Source organism: Nuphar pumila, chromosome 3, assembly GCF_984573655.1.
Source record: "Nuphar pumila chromosome 3, dmNupPumi1.hap1.1, whole genome shotgun sequence".
NCBI classification, from domain to species: Eukaryota; Viridiplantae; Streptophyta; class Magnoliopsida; order Nymphaeales; family Nymphaeaceae; genus Nuphar; species Nuphar pumila.
Genome location: NC_143251.1, coordinates 124044721 through 124068249, shown reverse-complemented (window position 1 = coordinate 124068249; position 23529 = coordinate 124044721). Strand labels below are relative to the sequence as shown.

Genomic DNA, 23529 nt, shown 5'->3' with positions numbered 1-23529 from the left:
CGACAAAGAGGTAGATGACACTCACTTTTGGCACCATTTCGTGTTTTGGTTGGGACCTGAAAAATATGACTAAGTATAGACAATTCACTACTCAAAAGATGACAAATCTGGTCAATTAATTTTTTTTTAATGGTTTTACCTTTTTAGTTTCTTGATAAATTAGTCACTTTGACTAAGTTGTCGTCTGAAAAAATCAGGTGCCATGTAAGTTTTTGCCTCGAAAAAATCAGGCAATTTTGTGCCAAGAAAACAGTAAATTGGCCATGTTTGTTATATTTTTCAGTTTGGGTATTGTGCTAATTAGTGTCACCTACGTCATTGTCCTTATTCAATATGACCTGATATGCTCTTAGTGGCTTCAGTCACCAATCTTACCAGCAGCTATCTTGCATCTTTTACCAAAGCTGGGTATACTTCCTGATGGGCAAAGGAGACTTGGGATTTTGTGCAGGTTAACTCCAGCAAGAGACAATTTTCTCTAATTATTTTGAAAAAATAAAAACATGGTTTTTTCTTGATTATTTAAAAAAAAAAAGGTTCATCTTTTTAGACTGTAATTTAGCAGTAAACAAGTCATGTCTCTTGAAATATCTTGATTAAAAGGGCGACGTAGTCGCTTGCGTACATTGGCAATTATCCTCCACCTGTGTTTATACACTTTTAAATGTTAGGGGTGTGTTCTTGCTGTGCCTGTCAAATTTAATAAACCGATGTAAGGCTTGCTTCCTTCTGACGCAGATGGTAGGTCAGCTAATACTGTCCCTTTTAAACCAGCAATTTATAACTATTATCATGTTGCCCACGGGTCAACTCCCAAGGATCATTTATGGCAAGTCTAAGAAGGGTGCGGCACAGCATGCACGTCAAAGAAAAAATAATGCAGAAATGTGCTTGTTTTGCTTTAGAAAATAATAATAATTCAGCACAAGTACCAATAATTAGCAAGTTAGTTCTAATGGATCTCAAGTCAAAGAAGGTTTTGGTGTTATCTAGCCCGAGTATAACTTAGTTTAAAAGAAGGGAGGAGGGCTGCCCATTATCCCCTTTTACTTTTTTATGTTGTCGCTGAGGGTCTCACCATGCTGTTTCGGCATGGAGATTGTCTTCATCAATCCAACATATTTTTTTATTTTGATTTGACGCTATTGCAATTTATCAATGATTTCATGATTTTTGGCTAAGCTTTCACTGAGCAGATGACCAAGATTTTATGCATCCTAAGGTTATTCGGGATGTTTTCAGGGATCCCATTGACATCATTGTTGCATCCCACATTTTTTATTGCCCTGTGAGAAAGTTGTCTATCTCCTACCTTGGGCTTCCTATCGATGGCCGAATGATATATAAACACTCATCTTTAGTCACCGGACTTAGATAAAATTGAGTTCTGATTGTATTCATGGCGAGGCAAATATCTCTCCTGACCCGGTAAGCTTACTCTCATCAAATCAACCATTTTGGCTATTCCCTTTCACTTTTTGTCAGTTTATAAGATGTTTGCTAAGATTGGGAGGCATATCGAGAGTCATGTTCGGTCTTTCTTATGAGGTGGTGACTCTGAGCATTCGAAGATTTTCATAGTCACTTGGTTTCGTGTGGTAAGATCGACTAAGAGAGTGGTTTGGGGATCCCCACCTTACATATAAAAAAATGATGTGTTGTCCAAGTGGTGGTGGGCTATTTCTTGTAATAAGGGTAACCTAACACCATAGTTTCATGAAAAATATGCCTTACAAGGCACTCCACTACTCCGAATAGGGGGACATGTGTATGCTATGAGATTTGGCTACAATGGTATAGGGTTTAGTCAAAGTTCTTGGACGTTACGGGCGGCCCTCTACAGTAGGGGTGGCAAAACCTAACACGACCCTCCAACCCGACCCGTCTCTTAGGCAGGTTCGGGTTGGGCTTAAGCCAACCCGTTTAATAAACGGGTCGACCCGCCTAACCCGTTTATTAAACGGGTCGGGTTTGGGTTGGGGGTATGCCAACCCGCCAACCCGGCTGACCCGTTTAATAAACGGGTTAGGCGGGCGGGTCAACCCGCCAACCCGACCCACCAACCCGGTTGCCAACCCGCCAACCCGACCCGTCAACCCGACCCGCCAACCTAACCTGAGAACCCGTTTACCCGACCCAACCCATTAATTAAATGGGTTGGCGGGTCGTGTCGGGTTACCCGTTTATTAAACGGGCCGGGTTCGTGTTTGCCACAGCCAACCCGTTTAATAAACGGGTCGGGTTCGGGTTGAGGTATGCTGACCCGCCAACCCGACACGATTGCCACCCCTACTCTATAGGCATGCATTTGGATTCATTCCCCTTCAAGCATGTTCACTATAGCTTCTTTCTGCCATGCATTTGGTGAAACAAAGGTTGACCCTTTACCATCAAAGTGTGTGTGGGATGGGGGGCCAACACCCAGATCCAGATTCTTAGCCTGGTTGGTGCTTATTGACACTCACACACGAGAACCTGTGTAGGAGGGGTTTCTTCTTGGTATTTGTGGTGTTGATGTAGAATCTACCCCGCACTTGTTGTGGTTCTATCCTTACTTCCAAACCATCTTCTCAACCTCTTAGCAGCAGTTTCTAGTCCTGGTTCACTCATCTTCTTTTGCCAGGGACCTCCTCCCTCCGACATTCCCTACTACCTTAGACCAACAATTGGTACTTTGTGTGGTGTTAGTTATTCTCTACTTGATGGGTTGTTTGGAGAGAAAGGAACACTAAGATCTTTAACCTAAGGGGGGACTTGCCTTGCATCTTCGTTGCTCTTTCATGTACTATCATATGTTTAATATGTCTAAGCAGAAACACTACAAGAAAAACTTCAATTAGCGACAGATATTTGCGACGGATATTTGCGACGGATTAGCGAGAGAAAAATATTTGTCGCTAACATTCAAATTATTTGTGGAATTAGCAACAAAAAACATTCCATCGTGAATCTGTCGCGAGTTAGCGACGGCCAAATTCCATCTCAAACTTTGTTGCAAATGCGCGATGACTCAGCAACAAAAAATTTTTGTCGCTACTTCGTCGCACAGTTGCGACGGAATTTGGCCGTCACTAAATTTTCCGTAAATCCCTAATGCGATCCCCTTTTTTCCTTTCTTTTTTTGCTGTCGCCCGCCTGCCCGCCGTTGTCGCCCATCGACCTCCCGTCGCCCCGCGACCTCCCACCTCCCGTCCAACAACCGCAGGTGACCCCCCACCCCTCTATCTTCTTCTTCTTCTTCTTCTTCTTCTTCTTCTTCTTCTTCTTCTTCTTCTTCTTCTTCTTCTTTTCTTTTTCCTTCTGTTGACCCCTGTCGCATCTCCCGCCCCCTCTCTCTCTCTCTCTCTGTGGTTGCCGGAGGGCCCACCCCCTCTCTCTCTTTCGGGTTGCCAGAGGGCCGGCAACCCTGTCGTGCCCTCCCTTCTCTCTCTCTGTGGTTGTCGGAGGGCTCGCCCCCCTCTCTCTCTCTGTGGTTGTCGGAGGGCTCGCCCCCCTCTCTCTCTGTGGTTGTCAGAGGGCCCCATCTCAAAAGGGACTGAGCTCTTCAGCTACGTGAACCAAGCTGGGCTCGGTTTATATTTAATTTTTTGTTATAGTCATGTCTACTAATTTTCTGAAAATATTTGTAGGCTTCGAATCACTTCGCGACTACGATGAAGGAGCAGGTTGCGAGGAAGGTGTGGCAGAAGGTGGCTGCCAATCGATTTGCAGACATGCTGCACAATATGAAGACTGCAGCAAGAAAAGCATATGGCGGGATAGATGATCCACTGCAGTAGATGGGTCATGAACCTCCTACTATCAGGTCAGATGTTTGGGATGCAATGTGTGACAAGTGGGTGGGGCATGAATTTTGAAACCACTCAGTAAAGGCTACACAAAACCAAGCAAAAATGCTCGATGCCCATCTACACACAGGTGGATCTAAGACTTTTGAGAGCCACCTGAAGAAAATGGTAACTTATCAATCTATATATTATTAATTTTATAAGGATTGTTGCAAACCTATTAAATAATTCTTTTATCATTTAACTTCGCGGGAAGCAGAAAAAGAAGGCATTGTGCCATACAAGGTTGTGTTTGTTGAAACACATAAACGTAAGACCACAGGAGAGTTCATATCAGAGAAGGCGAAAATGACAATGGTATGTATTTATTGTATTAATAAACATTATAATATACAAGTTATCATAAGCATTGTAATTCCTAATTATTAATTCATACTGTAATCATTACTTTGTATGAGTCATATGAGCAACAAATGGTAGAGCGATATGGCGATGACTTCACTCAACATCCAACTTTTGATCCTGCAATATGGGTGACTGCAATAGGTGAACCCAAAAAGGGTCATGTGTTCCGGTTTGAGAGTAATTTGAACACCTCACCGGTCATTGCTTCCTCCAGTCACGGCTCACAGAGTTCTCCTGTGAGCATCAGCTCCAAGCATTCGACTGACCCGCCTAATTCTTGGGATGGTGTACGCCAGCTTGTTAAGGACACAATGCATGACTATTTACATGAATTAATTTTTGACGTTGTCTGTAATGAGTTGTGCAAATTATTTTGGGACAGAGGAACTTCATCTGCAGGTGCCTCTCAGGTATGAAAGTTTCATGTGATGTATTGCATGTCGTTAGATTTCATGTTACTTTGATTGTCTTAACTTAGGTGCATTGCATATAATTTATTTCATTATATTTTGTTTATCAATACTAACCTTTTTTTTCTCTTGTAGGTTGTTGGAGATAATCAGCGTAGAGGAGCTTAAGAGGCAGATCGAGACAATAAAGAAGATGACGCACAGAATCTTGACGATGATTAGATTCACGTGTTGAATTTGTTGTACCTTCTTATTGTTTCAAAAATGTACATGTTCGCTTGTAAATAATTTGAACTTGGCAAAAATTATAGTGGATCGATAAATTGTTTTAGTTGCTTTTTATATATATATATATTTTTATGTGTACTTTATTTTTTATACACAGGAAATATAAATTGTATCACGAGAATTTTTTCTCGATATTTATGTTTTAAACAAAAAAATTTAAACTTTTTTTTCTTGTTTACGACGGATTAGCGACAGATATTTTTTGTCGCTATTTACTATCGGTGTCCAATTTAGCGATGGATTAGGGACGAATATTAATCCACCGTAATCGTGAAGCAGCCAATATTTTTGCGATGAATTTTAATTCATCGCTAAGTCTGTCGCTACAATAGCGATGAAATTAGCGACGAATTTTAATCCGTCGCAAAACCAAAATCTCCGTATATTAACGACGGCCTTGCGATGAATCATGGCATTCACTAATTCATCGCAAATTAGTGATGAAATTTGTGACAGATAGTTTCCGTCGTTAATTAGCGACTATAATTTTGCGATGGAAGCTATCCGTCGCTAAGTCGACGCTAATCTGTCGCTAAACTGTTTAGCAACGGATTGGCGATGGATTAGTGACGGATTGAGGACGTCGCTAATCCACAGATTTCTTGTAGTGAAATGGCCGATAATGGACCTTTGTTGGATTTACCCCACTTTTGATGGCTGCCATGAATCTTTCTGTAAAATTGATGATCCCCAAGCCACCCTATCACCTTAGACTTTTCTGAACTTATCTTTAAATAAAACTAAGTTTCTTTTTTCTTAAAAAACCTATATATAGTTAATAGTTAGATTTAAAACTATACCAATTTTATCCAAATTAAATATAGAAAATAATCGTACAACAAAAAAATGCTTCACAATTTTTGAAATTCACCCTATATCCAAATTCATAAATGTTTAACTTTTTTAATTACCATCTAAACCTTTGCATGAACTAGATTCACACTTTTTTTTTTGTGGACCTCACTAAGTTCACATAACCGAATTTATGAACCTCTGAGAAATATATGTAACTTCACAAATATTGACTAAATTAGCAAATCTACATATATAACATGCGATTTTTCATAAAGTTTTGCACTCTGAAACAACCTGGCACTTTGTGAGTTAAATTGACTAAGCTTGAAAATGACCGAGCATTCTCCAAAACAGTATCACAAAAAGAAAAACTGCTTGCCACTGATGCAAAAACTGTCCACCATCTATAAACAAAAAAGCTGCATCAATCATTTTGTCCAATAATTCCACACCCACCACTAGATCTGCTTCTATCATTTTCACCTCCACCACAGACCAGGTAACGATGCCAATTATGTTGAAAGGTGTTCTGAACCCTTTGCTGTCATGAAATACTCTGATGAAGATCAAGTGAATCAAGATTTTAACACTACTACCCTCGATTACCACAAGATGAAATTACAGGAGGATCGATTTCTGAATCATAGAAACCATTTCCTAAATTGGTTATTGAAAGAAATTGAAAAACAAAAAGGCTTTGGAAAGTTTATCATCCCATAATTTTATTACTGCCTCAAGAGAGAGACTGTTGAAATCTATGACAATATTTAAGGTTTTATCTAAATCTCAATTACAGCTTTTTCGATATTTGATGGATTAGATGAGATTCCATCTATCATTATCTTATCTTGATTAGTAACAATATGAGTTGTAGATAAAGTTTCTTGTAAGAAAGAAAGAGGGTGCCAGCTTTTTTCCTTGAATGTAGGTCTGAACCACATATATTAGATGTTTTTCTCAGTTTCTTCTTTCTATTTTTTAATTTTATTTTTATTCAATCCATATTTTATTTTTCACAGATCCCCTTACCGGAGCTGTTGGAAGACACTGAAGGTCATGGAAAACAGTGTTAGAGTCTTGACATCTAACCATGGCCAAAGTCTGACCATAGTTAGTTTGACGCCATCTTAACAAAAGGACTGTTTTGCAACAATGGTGAAAGAGGCAAGGACCCATTTGTAAAATGGTATAAGGCAGGGACTAATTTGCAAAAAAACTCTAAAATAAATGAAGTATGCATTTGAATTACTAATTTTTTTGTTATTAATGTGGATCATAAGATCTTTTTTGGTATGTTTGTGCAAATAAGCTTAAAATTTAAGATCAGTGTATAAAGCCTGAGCCATGATTTACTATTTTGGGTGGGGCCCGCAACCTAAATTTTCTCCCCACCACAGTTTTGCACTGGTCTTCAACAGGAGGAATTGGATAATTGTTGAATCCAATCCGAATACATCCTAGGTGCCAATCATGATTCCAAGATTTGTAGGCCTCATCCTTGGATCTCCTTGGACCCTGTCTGGACAAGTGAGTTCACAAAGATAACCAGATTGATGAAATGTTAAGCCGGTAAAGTACCATATCAAGACTCGAGTTGAAACCTGAACCCGTTAAGGCCAAACCAATAATACATGAACCTATTAACCGATATGGGTCTACTTTTTTAATCATACCTAGTTTCGAACCCGACCTGAATCAAAACGAATATACATTAATGACCCAATCCGCTGTATACTCAAACTCGTTAACCTATATGATTCGCAATTTATATATAGTTGAACCTGAACCCAAACCTGAACCAAAATTAGATTGTGTCAGGTTTGAGTCTTACTTTTGGACCCGATTCAAAATGGTAAGACCTGAACCCAACCTGACCCTCGACCCTACCGGTTTCGGTACAGGCCAAAATCAGATCATACCCAACCCGTTGACACCGTTGCTTTAGCATAATTCAGAATGAGTCCACTTGTCTGCCTTGTTTACTAGTTTGATGCAATTTTAGTAAGTGATGGTTAGTAATTTTGTCTCCATGTGCTCAGGCTTGGATTTCATGTCACAAGCATATAGTATCAAAAAGAAAAAAAGTAACCTTGGAGGGAGCTCAGTGGGGCCACACACTAGGAGCCTACTTAGCTTATTTTATGAAAAAAATAATGTATGGGTACGTTTGGTGTCACTAAAATATTGCAGAATTTCCTTGTTTAACTTTAAATAAAAATTACATTTAGAACCCACCTATTGCATAATATTTCAAAAGAGGACTCATATTTTTTGAAAAGACATTTCAAGACACAGCTTTTCACTAAAATTTTCTAATGCAGACTTGAAATTAATTTCTTAGATAAGATTCATATAAATTGCCACTTTTAGTCTATGGTTTGGAATGCTGTTTTTTTGTCTATTTTATTACACAGCTGAGCAGTTTTAGTAATTTGTTTATAGGGAAGTCGTAGTTAACCTAAGTTAATCCAACTTAGTTTTCAATTTGATGGTTTTAGTGAAAAGTTGGGTTCTAAAATATCTTTTCAAAAAATCATAAGACTCTATTTTGGGATATCAGGCAATTCGTGGGACTCCAAATGAAAACTTCCCACTTTCAAAATTAGATAGAAGATGTCTTGGCAAAAGGTGACTCCAAATGAAAAATTCCCTACTCCATCCCAAAGGGGTTTGGCTCAGTGAGATAGGATCTTGGCCGCTAGGCAGGTTGTCTAGGTTTCAATCCAAAGGTGTCACCCCTTGCGCAAGCCGAAGCGTGGTGAATCTCTAATTAGGACAAGGGGTAAGCCCACGGAGTTTTAAGCTATCAGGATAGTGACCGCAAATACAACAGGCCGCCCCCACGCGGCTAGGTCTATGATCCTGGAGGTGGTTTTTCCATGTAAATATCAATAACAAGATGTCTTGCCCAAATCCTTATTTCTAACCCATAATTTATGAAGCTTTTAAAAAATCTTGGAAGCTTGCTTAAGAAGTGTAAAAGCATGCACTTATTTGTTTCTTCCCAAGCTATAGCAAAAAAAAACTCACTTTCTAAGTGTAGATAGATTACTTTTCTTAAAATGAAAACAAACTTACCTGATATAGGAATTGCACCTTTTTTAATTAGAAGAAATTTATTTTCCCATTAAAACTACCTTTCTATCATAGAACCTGCCTATATAGGTCTTTTTTTGGTATTTTTTTTTTAAAAATATGCGTTTAAGCAAAGGTTTTGTGGATTTTTATGTTATTAAAATGTTTCTTAATTATTCACCATTCGCTTCTCATTTTACATATTGTTTCTCACGCCCACTTCTCAATATGGTGACAATTTTCTAACCTGATTAGATACAACCTAATCAGATTTTGCTGCACTGACCTTACCAAATGCAAGGATAGTATTTGAATACAAATTCCCTTACAAATGGTTGCATCTATCAATTCTTAGAAGTATTGATACAAATATGGTAAAATGAAACTTGCTAAATATGGTTTTCGGCATTTGGAGTATTCTTTTTCACGATTCCAACCCCATAGATATGTTTGGCATGCTCGATTTACTAGGAATTGACACTTGGATCACGTGTTTTCAATAAAAAAAAACGATATTTAGAGTCTAAAAATTTTACAAAGATGATTTTTTTAGCCTTTTTGGAATTCAACGCTCTAAGAGCTGATATCTATAAAGTATGCAGATTGCATTTGTATGGTTAGAATTTAAAAATGAAATGAAAAAATCCTGAAAAACTCATTTTAGCATATTTGCATCATTCTTAACTCAAATATTTATTGATCCCACTGTCTCGGGGCCAAGGAAGCTGATGCAGATGTTCTGGAGTGAATTTTTCTTATTCTGTTTTTTAATTTGTTTTTTATTGCCGTGATTTTGCCAAAAAACATGAGATTTATGAAAATTTTCAAAATCTCCGGAGTTTTTTAATCCAGAGATTTTGCCATTTTAAACTTTTATCATTATGTATAGAACCACAGTGTATGGCCCTTTTTCAACATCTCACAATGATCCAAAAGCATCAACTAAATCCACTCAGTTGCTCCAATTGAGACCGATCATGATTCTAATTGGTTCTAATTCTTTATTTCTTTACTTGATATTCGTAGCTTTATTTTTTGGTGGTATTGGTTGGGCTAAGAGAGAGTATTCCTCACCAACGAGGTAGGGATGGCAGTGGACCAGGGCGGAGGTTCACCCCTGCCCCGTCTCAAAATTCCGCCCTTCATCCCAGCATGGGATTTGATTTTAACCTCCATCCTCGCCTCCATCCCTGTTTCATGTCCTCCATCCCCAGTCCAAGCGGAACAAGGCGAGACAGGGCATTGTTTGCCCCCAGTCCCCAGCTAGTGCGCGCCACCTTGTGTTGGAACATTGCAAGTTCAAATCTCAATGGTATCGTGTAACTGGTAGGGGTCTGCCTAACCCCAGCTTGCCATTCAAAAAAAAAAAAAAAAAGGAGGGAGCATTCCCCAATACACATCATTTGTTTTAAAAAGGTAGTTTGCAAAGGGAGGTAGGGATATTCTTATTGCATGTCAAGTGACCAAGAGATATTCTTTTATTGTTTTGGATTTTGACATATGAAATTCATGAAAAACATATACCAGCTCATTTTACAGCGGGTCGCACGCAAGGAATTTTACCATCTTTAGTCTCACCATGGTCACAAATATTGGCAATATTTTTAATTTTTTTTTAAAGGCGGGCATTATATTAAAAAATTATATTTTTAAAAATGTCGCTGATGTTGCTAATATCATGTTAGGACAATAAACCATTTTTTTCAGAATTTTTATATTATTCATGTTTTTACTTGTACTGATATTTTGTGCGAAAAACTAGACTTCTCAAAAAATATATTGAGATTTTTCCTCCACGATATCCTTTCAAGAATGAGGCCTGACTATGGTTCTCATTGGCTTGGGTTGCAATCCAAGTTATATATATATATATATATATATATATATATATATATATATATATATATATATATATATAGAGAGAGAGAGAGAGAGAGAGCATAGGTGCTTGCCAAATGTGCTTGATGAGATTTTATGCTCTTTGGGTATTTTTTGGCAGTTCTTACCCCATAAATGTGTTGGGCATGATTGATTTAGGAGGAATCCGCAGCTACATCATGTGTTTTCAATGAAAAAAATGATATTTGAAGCCTAAAAAATTTACAAAGATTTTGGATCGTTGATTTTTTGAACCTTATAAAAACCCAGCCATATGTGAGAATCAAACACTTAAAGAGCTGATCCCTATAAAATCAAATTCATAGATCACATCTGTATGGTCAGAATTTAAAAATAAAACAAAAGAACCCTAAAAAACCCATCAAACACCTATTACAAGCACCTAATGTTCAAGCACCTCCGCTCTACTATACATATATATGGTAGTTCTGTAGCATGATGCCTTACTGTGGTGCACACCCTGCATGGATTTAGCAACCAAATGGTTTGTCTTCCCGGCGCAACACCCAAGCAAGAAACGATGCTCTAGGCAAAGGTCTTTTACGTCAAATAGTTTTATTTGGAGCCAAGACATACCATGTTCAGAATATTGATTTTCTTGTTGAGACCCTGTGTTCTATCTTTATGGGTTTTTCTGTTCTAAGTTTCTTTGTGCAAAGTGAACCTTGAGAAAAAAAGAAGAGGTTGAGTCTAGCTACGTGGAGGGTCTTCTCTGTCATTGCCTAAGAGAAGTTTCTGTGGGACCCAGCCATTAATTGGGGTTGGGAAGGCGTCCCCATAGTCCTTCCTTCTATATAATGCGTGGGTCAGGGGGCGCGTTTTGCCTACGAAATCGCCGTTCTTGGAGGCACATGGATTGATGCTTTGACCAGCTTATCCGTACTTTCACAAAAATATATACATAAGAAAATGTTAAACTCCAAATGCAAATCTTATTTGACTTTTCAATGTTATTATTAGGGTATATATATATATATATATAGAGAGAGAGAGGGTGAAATTGGTAGCTTCTCACACTTCAGTTCTCACACTTCAGGTGCTAAATGATACGTACTAAATAGGTTTTTCTGCCTTTTGGGGTGTTTTTTTCGCAGTTCCAACCCCATAAATATGTTGGACATGGTCGATTTACCAGAAATCTGCACTTGGATCATGTGTTTCCATGAAAAAAATAATATTTGAAGCCTCAAAAATTTACAAAGATTTTGGACTATTGAAGCCTCAAATACACCCTAAGATATTAGTGACAGAATCTTGTTCTAGTGGCTTATTTGATAGGTGGCAATGGTGCATATATGAGATGAGATGAAGATTGAGAGGAATTCACACATCAGGACATTCTTGGACCTCAAATCCCTTGTTTGCACAAAATGGGGATTTCACATGGGCTCTATCCCAAATTCAATCCATTCAAACAGTAGTACCATAGAAACAAAGATAAATAAATGTAGAGAGGCTTGATATGGTCAACCATTGGAGTCATTCATCCAAGATGATGATCCTACGCTTTATAAATTTGACATACATGAACTCTGTTTGAAGCTTGAATTATATGATAGATTTGGAAGTTTGCTTCATTAAGCTAAAAAAAAAAAGACCAATGTTCAGTATTGTTGTGAATTGGCCTGAATCAGCCAATTCTTATCATATTGACCCAAAAATGATACGAAACCAAGCTGATTCGGCTTATTTTTAAATATCTTTTTTAAATGGTTTAAAATATTTTTAACATTGTTTTAATATTTGTGTGATGCATGTCATCTGCTGGCTAAAAATTGGCTGAAGTTCGATTAGGTTCAGAATTGAGATCCGGTGATTCCCTGAGTTGTTTTGAAAATCAATTCAAGGTCTGATGCAATTCTGACTATTGAAAAACAAAAGGATCATTCGTCTATGAAGCAACCAAGCATTTGGTTATCTTCCCAACTTAGAAAAATCATTTGTTACTATACATTGTTGGTTAGCAATATATATATATATATATATATATATATATATATATATATATATATATATATATATATATATATATATATATATGTGTGTGTGTGTGTGTGGTGGTTCTGTACCATAATACCATATGGTAGTACACACTATTGTTTGCATAGATCTAGCCACCAAATGGTAAATCTAACCATACAGATGTCTTTGGCATGATTTATTTAGTGTATTAGAAGGTTTATCATGTTTAATACAACACAAGATTTTATTTTTGAAATGGTGAAAATCAACTGCTCACAATTCATGAAAATAAGGGTGGTTTAAAAATGATATAAAAGTCATATTTGAGCCAACTTTAACTCATGAAAATAATAAATAGAATATGCTATATGGTGATACAGTACCACCATAGAAACCCTATATATATGAAGAGAGAAAATCTTACGAATTGATGTATGAACTGAATTTTTTGGAAGTCTGATCATGTGGATGTGATCAACATGCTTGATTTTACAGGAAGTTTCTGGATTCGGTTATGAGGCTTGAAAGTCAAGTTTTTGGATCTGTTTATGACGAATAAGCAGGTGTTTCTTAGGCTTGAAAGTCAACGTGTCCCTTAAATATTCAAACTTTCGTCAAAAACATGATGTAAGTGTTGATTCTTATCATATAAGATCATGCCCAGCACATCTGCAGGGTAAGATTTGTCTGAAGTGTCGAAAATGTCAGTTCACTCAAAATTCACATATTTGGTTGTTTGCATACTCTCTCTTCTATATATATATATATATATATATATATATATATATATATATATATATATATATATATATGTGTGTGTGTGTAAGCGCATGCGTGCGTGACCGCTAAATGTATTTTTCGGTTTTTCATTGTTTTTTTCGTGATTCCGACCCTATAAATGTGTTGAGAATGATCGATTTATTAAGAATCGACATCTGAATCATGTGTTTTTGATGAAAAAAATAACATTTGGAGCCTAAAAAACTTACAAAGATTTGGAACGGTTGTTTTTTTGAACCTTATAAAAACCTACCCATGTGTGAGAAGGAGCTGATCCCTATAAAATCAAGTACATAGACCACATCTGTATGGTCAGAATTTAAAAATAAAAGGAAAAGAGTCCAAAAAAGCCCATTTAGTGCAATATATATATATATATATATATATAGGTGCTGACCCTTTCATCCCTGACTCCCATCCGTCAGGGCTTAGGTGTCAGTGACCCCACACCGAGTTTACCTGGCAGGGAAATGCAAACACGAGAACTACCATGTGATTTGCCTTCTCTCTAAAGTAGTTGTATTTGCCATTAGCTGCATATATTCTTGAAATAATGAAAATCTTTAAAAATAATCACATTATTGTGTGTGAGTCAACGCTGCTATTTCCTTCTTTTTAATGTTATTTTGTGTAATTCGGAAGATACATAATAAAGAGGGGAACACACCTTCTCAGCTGACAATTATGAAATCTATGCCGCGTTCAGTTGAAGAATAGCCCACGCTGAGGACGATTGATCTCAACTTTCAAGTGTTCACATGGACTGATCTAGAACATGAGATTATCAAAATTGGCCGCCCCTCATGAAAGGCTTTGCTTGTGTGCTTGAAAAGTCTGCTTTCGGTGTTTAGACAAACTGAGGCGCCGCGCCGTCCCGAGGGCCTTCGCTTTTAAGCCCGTAACCACTAATGACCTCTAAATGCCATACCTTCCTCCAAAAGCACTTGATCTTACAGGGGGGGGCAACCATTTTAGGATACAATTCAACAAGGGTTCAACAAAAAAAATCTTTGCCTAACCAAATAAATTCACACTACCAACTTCAAAACTATGTCCAAGGATCGATCCGTTTTGGCTGCGTGCCTCTATGTAACATGAATTGGACATGCCATGACACGCTGACACGACCCGGCCCGGCCATATACGGATATTATTTTTATATTATTTGTTCCTTAAAAAAGGATATTTTAATAGTTTTTAATGTATCTGAGGTCAAGTTGTCATTAAGACCATCATCAAACTACAAGTTTGTTTAAATATATATATATATATATATATACTCTAGCTGCTTGTGCCTCATTTGAAAGTGGTAGTAATTTCTAATATTGTGTTCAACATGTAAAGTTTTCAAGGTAAATCATTAGCATTTGTTTGTTGAATGTAGGGATGCCAATGAATTGGATTTTGTCTGATATTTGACCAAATTGGAGACATCCTACTCCGTAAGGTAAAACATATGGTTCTGAATTTTTGCTACCAAATCCGATGGATATTTAAATTTGACAGGCATCCAAATCTTAATGGGCCCCGCCTCTCCATGCAAGGAAAAACTCTGGGTTGAGTACACGACCACCTGACAGACATTCAAATCTGATTACATGTAAAATGCCAGATTCAGTACGAGTTTTTCTCCATGTAAATCCGAATCCATTAGGCCAATATCTAATTAGTCGGATCTGGTATTGACCATGACAAATCTCAGCAATTTTTACTAACAAAATGTGGCATATTACCCAGCCAATAAAAATGTAATTATCTGCTTAATTAATTCAAACTTTATTTTCTTAAATTTTCTTAAAAAGTTTGGTTTTTTATTTTTCTAAATGTTATTACTTTTTCTCCAAAAAAAAACGTGACAAATACAATATTCAAAATACGACAGGGAAGGAAGAGCCGGGCAGTAGTTTCCTAAATCCCAACGCGGATCTTGTGGTAAAAAAAACTGTTGTCTCCACAATTTTGGGGGATTTTCATTTGACAAAAAAAGGGAATACGAGGGGGACGATATAACTGGTGACAACAATGAAGGGCGTTGTGGGACTGTGCGGAAAATAATATACCAAGCTGTTCCACCCGTCCCTTCTCTCTCTTCTCATTCTCTCTCTACCTCTACTTTCTCTCTCTAACGGAGTCTGCCTTGACCCGCCATCCCTTCTTCCCTCACGTCCTACCTTCTTTCCTTTCCTCGCAGATGATGACGTCCCCATCTCTCCTTAGATGATTTTCCCCACTTTGTTTATTCACTAACCAACCAAAACCACAGCTACCAACGAATTGTTTTCTCACAAATCTCTCACACAAAATAATGACATCGAATTCCTTGTTTTTCTCATTTACTGCTTCTCTCCTAATCATCAGCGTTCCCCAAGTACAAACTTAATTATGTTGGCAATATTTTAAACATTCACATCAGAGACTTCACAGAGAGAGAAAAATGTATATATTTTTTTAAGATTGGAGAGATGTAGATGGGAGGAAGAGTCACTGGGTTTTGATTTCCTTGCATCAAAATCCAGAGGCACGCTTTAAGAAAGCACTCGGATTCGGTACTCGTTTCGTCTCCACCTTCCCCCGCTCTTTCCTCTTAATGAGAAAAGTCAGACGGACCCAGCAATTCCCTGGTCAACCCAACCTAATGAAGCATCCTTCCTCCTCGCAGACAGAATTCCTATCACAGTAGGACTCTATTTCTAGTCCTACATTGGTTGGGACTCAAATAGTTTCTAACGTGGGTTTTCTATGAAAGGTAGCTTTCTTCTGAATTTTTGAAGGAAAAAGGCCAAAGGAAGCAGCAATCTCTATTTTTTTTTCTTGGTGGGTATTCGTTAATTTTTTGGAGGGCTGAGTGGGGGTTGTATGATAAGGAAGAAGCTGTGTTTTTAGCAAGGCATTAGAGGTAGCATCAGCTGATTCCTTTGCTTTTTGGTTGTTGGTGTTGTGAATTTGAAGAGATGGGTGGTAGAGATAGGAGGAGAAGGATCAGATTTAGCAAGATCTACACATATGCTTGCGGCAAATCGTCTCTGACGAGTGACCAATTAGAGGTGGGAGGGCCGGGTTTCTCCAGAGTGGTGTCATGTAATGATCCTAACTGTTTCGAAGCCGGACTCCGCAATTATGCTACCAATTATGTGTCCACCACCAAGTATACGATGGCTACATTCATACCCAAGTCTTTGTTTGAGCAATTCAGGAGGGTGGCAAATATTTACTTTCTTCTCGCTGCCTGTTTGGCGTTCACTCCACTGGCTCCTTACACGGGTGTTAGTGCTCTGTTGCCTCTGGTCGTTGTCATTGGGGTCACCATGGCTAAAGAAGCCATAGAAGATTGGAGAAGATTCAAACAGGTGCGTGTTATAGCCTAATGTTTTTAGTTGCTAATTTTTTTTTTTTGCTTTGTCCTCCACTGCCTAACGCATCCCACCACCTCTCTCTCTCTCTCTCTCTCTCTCTCTCTCGCTCGCTCGCTCGCTCTCTCCGCTTTTATAATTGATGACGGTTTTGTCCAATTTTTCTAAGGACCCTATTTTTCGATAGGTTAGCCCAAAGATTTTAGTTAGTGAATATCGCTTGCTGCCGGATAATTTAGGTATAATATGATTCGGTTCATTTACTATATAGAGTTTCACTGAAACAACTGCGTCAGATATTAAATTGCACAAGGTTGGGTTTTATGTGATAAAATAGGCATGATGAGGATATAATATCTGCTATGCAATTTATTAGGAAGAAAATAATACTATTTTCGGTACATCGCTGGTCATTTTTTTCTTCCTTTTCATTCTTATTGAATTAGAAACAAGGCTCCCTCAAACCTTTGAAAATCCAGGAGCTATTATATCAATAATGATATGCCCTGATCTTTTTCTTTTAACAGGCTTGCTGTTTTGATCTTTAAGATTTGCAGAATTTGCAAAAAAAAATCATGGCATTCGTAAGCAACTTTAATGCCTGGAAGTCCCTGCTGGGGCGTGATTCTTATCACAACTTCCCCTTTCATGTTCTGCTTTCCTTTTTTACTTTAATTATAAAAAAAACTTTAATGCTTGGAAGTGTTGCATTGCAGGATATTGAGGTCAATAATCGGAAGGTAAAAGTGCACCTAGGATATGGAAGTTTCGACTATACAGAATGGAAGAATTTGAAGGTTGGAGATGTTGTGAAAGTGGAGAAGGATAATTTCTTTCCTGCTGATCTCCTATTGCTTTCATCAAGCTATGATGATGCAATCTGTTATGTAGAGACAATGAATCTTGATGGCGAGACGAATTTGAAGTTGAAGCAAGCACTAGAGGTGACTTCTAGCTTACATGATGAATCTAATTTCCAGCAGTTCAAGGCAATGATCAAATGTGAAGACCCAAATGCAAACTTGTATTCTTTTGTGGGAAGCATGCATTATGAAGATAAGCAGTACCCTCTTTCACCCCAGCAAATTCTTCTTAGGGATTCAAAGCTCCGTAACACTGACTATATCTATGGTGTTGTCATCTTCACTGGACCTGATACTAAGGTTATTCAGAATTCTACTGAACCACCTTCCAAGAGGAGTAAAATCGAAAGGAAAATGGACAAAATTGTTTATTTTCTATTTTTCACGTTAGTTGTGATCTCTGCTATTGGATCTATCTTCTTTGGCATCTGGACCAAACAGGATCTCAAGAATGGCAGAATGAAGAGATGGTATCTCAGACCAGATGATGCCACTGTATACTTTGATCCAGAAAGGGCAACCCTAGCAGCTTTCTTCCATTTCCTGACATCCTTGATGTTGTACAGCTACTTCATTCCCATATCCCTCTATGTTTCCATAGAAATTGTTAAAGTTCTCCAAAGCATTTTCATAAACCATGACCTGAAAATGTACTATGAAGAGTGTGATAGGCCTGCACATGCTCGAACGTCAAATCTGAATGAAGAACTTGGTCAAGTTGACACTGTGCTCTCGGATAAGACAGGTACCCTGACATGCAACTCAATGGAGTTCTTGAAGTGCACCGTAGCTGGTGTTGCTTATGGCCATGGCATAACAGAGGTTGAAAGAGCTATGGCTAAAAGGAAAGGATCACCCCTTGTCCAAGAGCTATCATCATCAGACACTGGAGATGACGACAACGTGGACGCAAAATCCCCAGTTAAAGGCTTTAATTTCAAGGATGAACGCATTATGAATGGCAGTTGGATCAATGAACCACATTCAGATGTCATTCAGAAGTTCTTTCGTGTATTGGCCATCTGCCAAACTGCTATTCCTGAAGTGGATGAAGAGTCTGGCAAGATTACATATGAAGCTGAATCACCAGATGAGGCTGCCTTTGTGATTGCAGCAAGAGAGTTGGGTTTCAAATTTTTCAACAGGACGCAGACAAGCATCTCATTGCATGAGTTGGATCCAATATCTGGGAAGAAAGTTGAAAGGTCAGAACAGAACTGCCTGATTTTATTCTTCGGATTTGCATCCTTATGTGTTGTTGCTGTTCAAGTTGTCCCAGGCTCTGATCAAATTTCTATTTTGTAGGTCATATGAACTTTTGAATGTTATAGAGTTCAACAGCTCTCGGAAGCGAATGTCTGTGGTTGTTAAAAACGAAGAAAAGAAGATACTTCTGCTCTCTAAGGGTGCTGACAGGTTCGTGGCATCAAACTCATGAAAACCACTTATGATTTAGTCATAGTTTATTCACAATATCTTATGTGAAAATGTTTTCTGTTTACACCTTCATGGACAGTGTCATGTTCGAAAGGCTTGCAAAAGCAGGGCAGGAGTTTGAGGAGAAAACAAGGGAACATATCAGTGAGTATGCTGATGCTGGCTTGAGAACTCTGGTACTTGCGTATCGTGAACTTGATGAAGAGGAGTACAAGAAATTTAGTGGGGAGTTTCTTCAAGCTAAGAATTCAGTAAGTGCAGATCGAGATGAGAAGGTTGATGAAGTGGCTGATAAAATTGAGAGGGATTTGATTCTTCTTGGTGCAACTGCTGTTGAGGACAAACTGCAGAAGGGGGTCAGTAACTGACTTTGAGAAATGCATAGCTATGCTTTTTATCTTTCACTTTTGGCACTTATTTTCTTTCAATTTTATTACAGGTTCCTGAATGTATTGACAAGCTAGCACAAGCAGGGATGAAGATATGGGTTCTGACTGGAGACAAGATGGAAACTGCAATCAATATTGGGTACGCTTTTGATAGCAAATATCATAAAGGACTTTGCTGAAATTTATGAATGACTTGGTTTCTTATAACTACATAGATACTTTTTTTGACTTGAGGAGCATTTGCAGCTTTGCATGTAGCCTGCTCAGGCAAGGAATGGTGCAGATAATCATCACCTTGGATACACCAGAAATCAAAATGTTGGAGAAACAGGGAGACAAAGATGAAATCGTAAAGGTAAAAACAAAATATTCCCAACATGATCTTGGAAACTTTTGCTATCAAACTATTCCATCATTAATATCATAATATGTTCATTTTTCTCCAAAAAAGTTCTCTAGTTATTTTATTACATTTTCAGATTATAAGTGAAATATTCTCAAGATTTCAAACCATTCTTTGATTAGTATGGTTAAACTGGCGCCTGATATAGAGTTGTATGCATGCTGGTCAAAGTTAACTGATGGGTACAGACTACAGAGACTGGTGGTTGTTTCAGTGATCTGATTAGAGCCGCGATTGTATTGTGTGACCGTAAGCAAGCATGGTGTAATTACATGAAAATCTTGAAAGAATCTATACAGAAATTGCAAAATATTCAAGAGAATGGTAGCTCTCAAGGCACGGACATGATGGATAATCTAAGAATGTCACTGTTAAACCAGTGCTTCCCATAATTAGAGGCTTGGTACCAGACTAAGATTCAAACCCTTTTGTAACAAAGGAAATACACCACAGTTCACAATCACCAATCTGGGACTAACCTTATGCATAGAATATTATAATGAAGAAAAGCAGACATAACATAAATATCAAAATAAGATAAACAAATGATGATTGTCGATCAAGTTTTTCTAACTCGTTTTAGATGCAATAATAGTCAGACAGTGCAAGTGAAAGTCTTGTCATATGTTCATGGCTTCCTATAGAAAAACATTTGTTGAGTTCTGTTGGGGTAACATGTGACAGTTTGAGCATATACCCTGTGCTGGGATTTGTGCTGCAAACTGAAAGCTTCCTATCTATGATAGCAGTTTGCAGAAATTTAAGTTGACTTTTGTGGCATTTGTATTCTGTTTTTAGCTGCTCTATTTGGCTTACTCTTGCAAAAATGTGACCGTGAGTTTCAATGTCTTTCCTTTTTTTTTGGTTTGGCATGTTATGCAACTCCCTTGATGTTTTGGGGTTCTGTTGTTAGATGTAGCTTCTAAATTGTCAATTTGGATGACTTTGTCAGGCATCGAAGGCGAGTGTAGTCCAACAGATAATTGCAGGAAAATCTCAATTGGTTTTGATGGCAGAAAGCACAGATGCTTTTGCATTGATAATAGATGGAAAGTCATTGGCCTTTGCCCTTGAAGAAGACGTAAAGTTCAATTTTTTGGAGCTGGCAATAGGCTGTGCATCAGTTATTTGCTGTCGTTCATCCCCCAAACAGAAAGCACTTGTTAGTGTTTTTTCTCAACTCAATAAATCATACTATATCGAACTACTACATGCCATTCAGAAACCTAAAGTGAGTAAATTATTCAGGTAACAAGGCTGGTAAAAGGGACTGGAAAGACAACATTAGCAATAGGTGATGGAGCTAATGACGTGGGCATGCTCCAAGAAGCAGACATTGGAGTTGGAATTAGTGGTGTTGAGGGAATGCAGGTAGTCTATACTATTTTTTTTTGTCCAGATTCCACTGCTTTAAATGTCTACTCTTTGCATCTTTCCTTTCATCAAGTACTGTATTTCCTTCCTTAAACCTAGCTGTCCTTGGTTTCTTTTTCCTTTTTTCCCTCTCTTTTCATTCTTTAATCACATGAGCTACTTGAAAATACCAGGCAGTGATGTCCAGTGATGTAGCTATTGCTCAGTTCCGTTTTCTAGAGCGTTTACTACTGGTCCATGGGCATTGGTGCTACAGGAGAATCTCTTCAATGGTACATCCATTTGCAGAACTAAACTGCTAAAGCTTCCTATGTCCTTGAGTTTCTGTAATAATATATTGTATCTGATGCTTTACAGATATGCTACTTCTTCTATAAGAACATGGCATTCGGTTTCACACTTTTCCTGTATGAGGCTTATGCATCATTCTCAGGTCAAGCTGCCTATAATGACTGGTATATGTCATTTTACAATGTCTTCTTCACATCACTTCCCGTGATTGCCTTGGGTGTTTTTGACCAAGACGTTTCAGCTAGATTATGTCTCCAGGTGAGTCCATGACTCAAGCAATGGTTAAACTCAATTTTACTTAGTTTTGTGCAATATGTTACATGAGTTGGATTCTTAGGAGAATCTATTATGAAAGGTATTCCTGGATAAAATAAAACACAAAGTATGATGATTCATTTGTATCCCATAACCGATGGTGAACATGAAGTGTTTGGTTAAAAAATGTGAGCTAATGCTAGTCATATCAAAGTTTCCATAGATACGAGTGATATATGACTCCACATTTGCTCCAAAAAATGCTTCCCTTGGCTTTCTTTTGTGGATGCTGCTGACATATCTAGGATAACATGGAATTATAAACAATTCTTGAAAGCTGGAATGCCAATACATTGGCAACTTTGCTATTAAATTGCACTGATCTTTGAACCCAAATCATCGTTTGTCAAGAATTTGAGTATTATTATTTGAAAAAAGTTCAGTTCTGATAAGAGTCGAATGATTTACCAGCAATGATAAGTTCATTTATCGCCTGTTGTTTTCATTGCAGTTTCCGCTATTATACCAAGAAGGTGTCCAGAATGTTCTATTCAGTTGGAAACGGATACTCAGCTGGATGCTCAATGGTGTTTACAGTTCCATGATTGTCTTCTTCTTCTCAACAAGAGCCTTGCAACATCAGGCCTTTCGTAGAGGCGGTGAAGTTGCTGGCAGGGATATCCTTGGTACAACCATGTACACATGCGTAGTATGGATTGTGAACTGTCAAATGGCACTCGCAGTTAGCTACTTCACATGGATACAGCATCTATTTATATGGGGGAGCATTGCAATATGGTATCTTTTCCTTCTGGCCTACGGTTCAATGACGCCGACAATATCTACTAATGCATATAAAGTTTTCATTGAAGCTTGTGGACCTGCCCCTTCCTTCTGGCTTGTTACCTTCTTTATGGTCATCACAGCTCTCATCCCATATGTTACATATTCATCAATTCAGTTGAAATTCTTCCCAATGTATCATGGAATGATCCAATGGGTAAGATTGTATGGGGAAAATGACCCTGAATATCGTGAGATGGTGAGGTTGAGCTCTTCTCGGGTAAACACTGTTGGTTTCAGTGCACGGCGACTGGCAAAAGCCTATGACCAAAAGAAATCCATGAAATGATTGCTTGAAAATCAAAACTGTTGTAAAATTACGTGCAAGTTTTAGAGCCAAAATAGTACATAAATTTGAGCAGCTATCCGGGTGACTCTGCTCTTCAGATTGTACATAACCCTACCATTGGCCCTTGAAGTGATGGAATGAGAAGAAGCAGTGAGAGGGAACAAGCATATAGCGGTTAATTTCAGATGCTGTACATTAGTGAAGTATTCTATTTTTTTATTTTTTTATTTTTTTTATTTTTTCACACCCTTTTGATTGGGTTGCATCTGTGTATCCAATGGGCGATAGAAATCCCTTCAGCTTGTAATTTTTCTTTCTTTCAAATTAATGCATGATTTGATTTCAGGAGCATGGTGCATTTGGGGAAGAGCATCGGATCAAGGATAGCAAATGTTGAGACCTGAAAGCTTTTAGAACCTTCTTTTTTTTTTAGAGGGGTGGGGGTGGGGGGGGGCAATGGAAATCCCTACATCACCTACTGCACGCTGCCAGGCCTCTGGTTGGTAAAACTCCTAAGGTCCCCCGAGTACAATTAGCTTTGACCTTGTGACAGGGGATGATGCCTTTCATGGATTTGAAACTCTTAACATCCCATCAACTTGGTGGCGTTCACAAGTCACCTGAGCGGAACCC

General features: G+C 38.1%; 1 protein-coding gene across 1 annotated transcript; it reads left to right on the top strand.

Moving 5' to 3' along the window:
• The first annotated feature begins 15438 nt into the window (after window positions 1–15438).
• On the top strand, window positions 15439–23247 carry LOC149843604 (putative phospholipid-transporting ATPase 9). Its single transcript, XM_089999958.1, has 11 exons — window positions 15439–16749; window positions 17469–18820; window positions 18921–19031; window positions 19132–19408; window positions 19492–19580; window positions 19688–19796; window positions 20797–21006; window positions 21093–21215; window positions 21392–21490; window positions 21576–21767; window positions 22276–23247. The coding sequence occupies exons 1-11, from the start codon at window positions 16354–16356 to the stop codon at window positions 22894–22896; spliced, it is 3579 nt and encodes a 1192-aa protein (XP_089856084.1). The 5' UTR covers window positions 15439–16353; the 3' UTR covers window positions 22897–23247.
• Window positions 23248–23529: the final 282 nt, after the last annotated feature.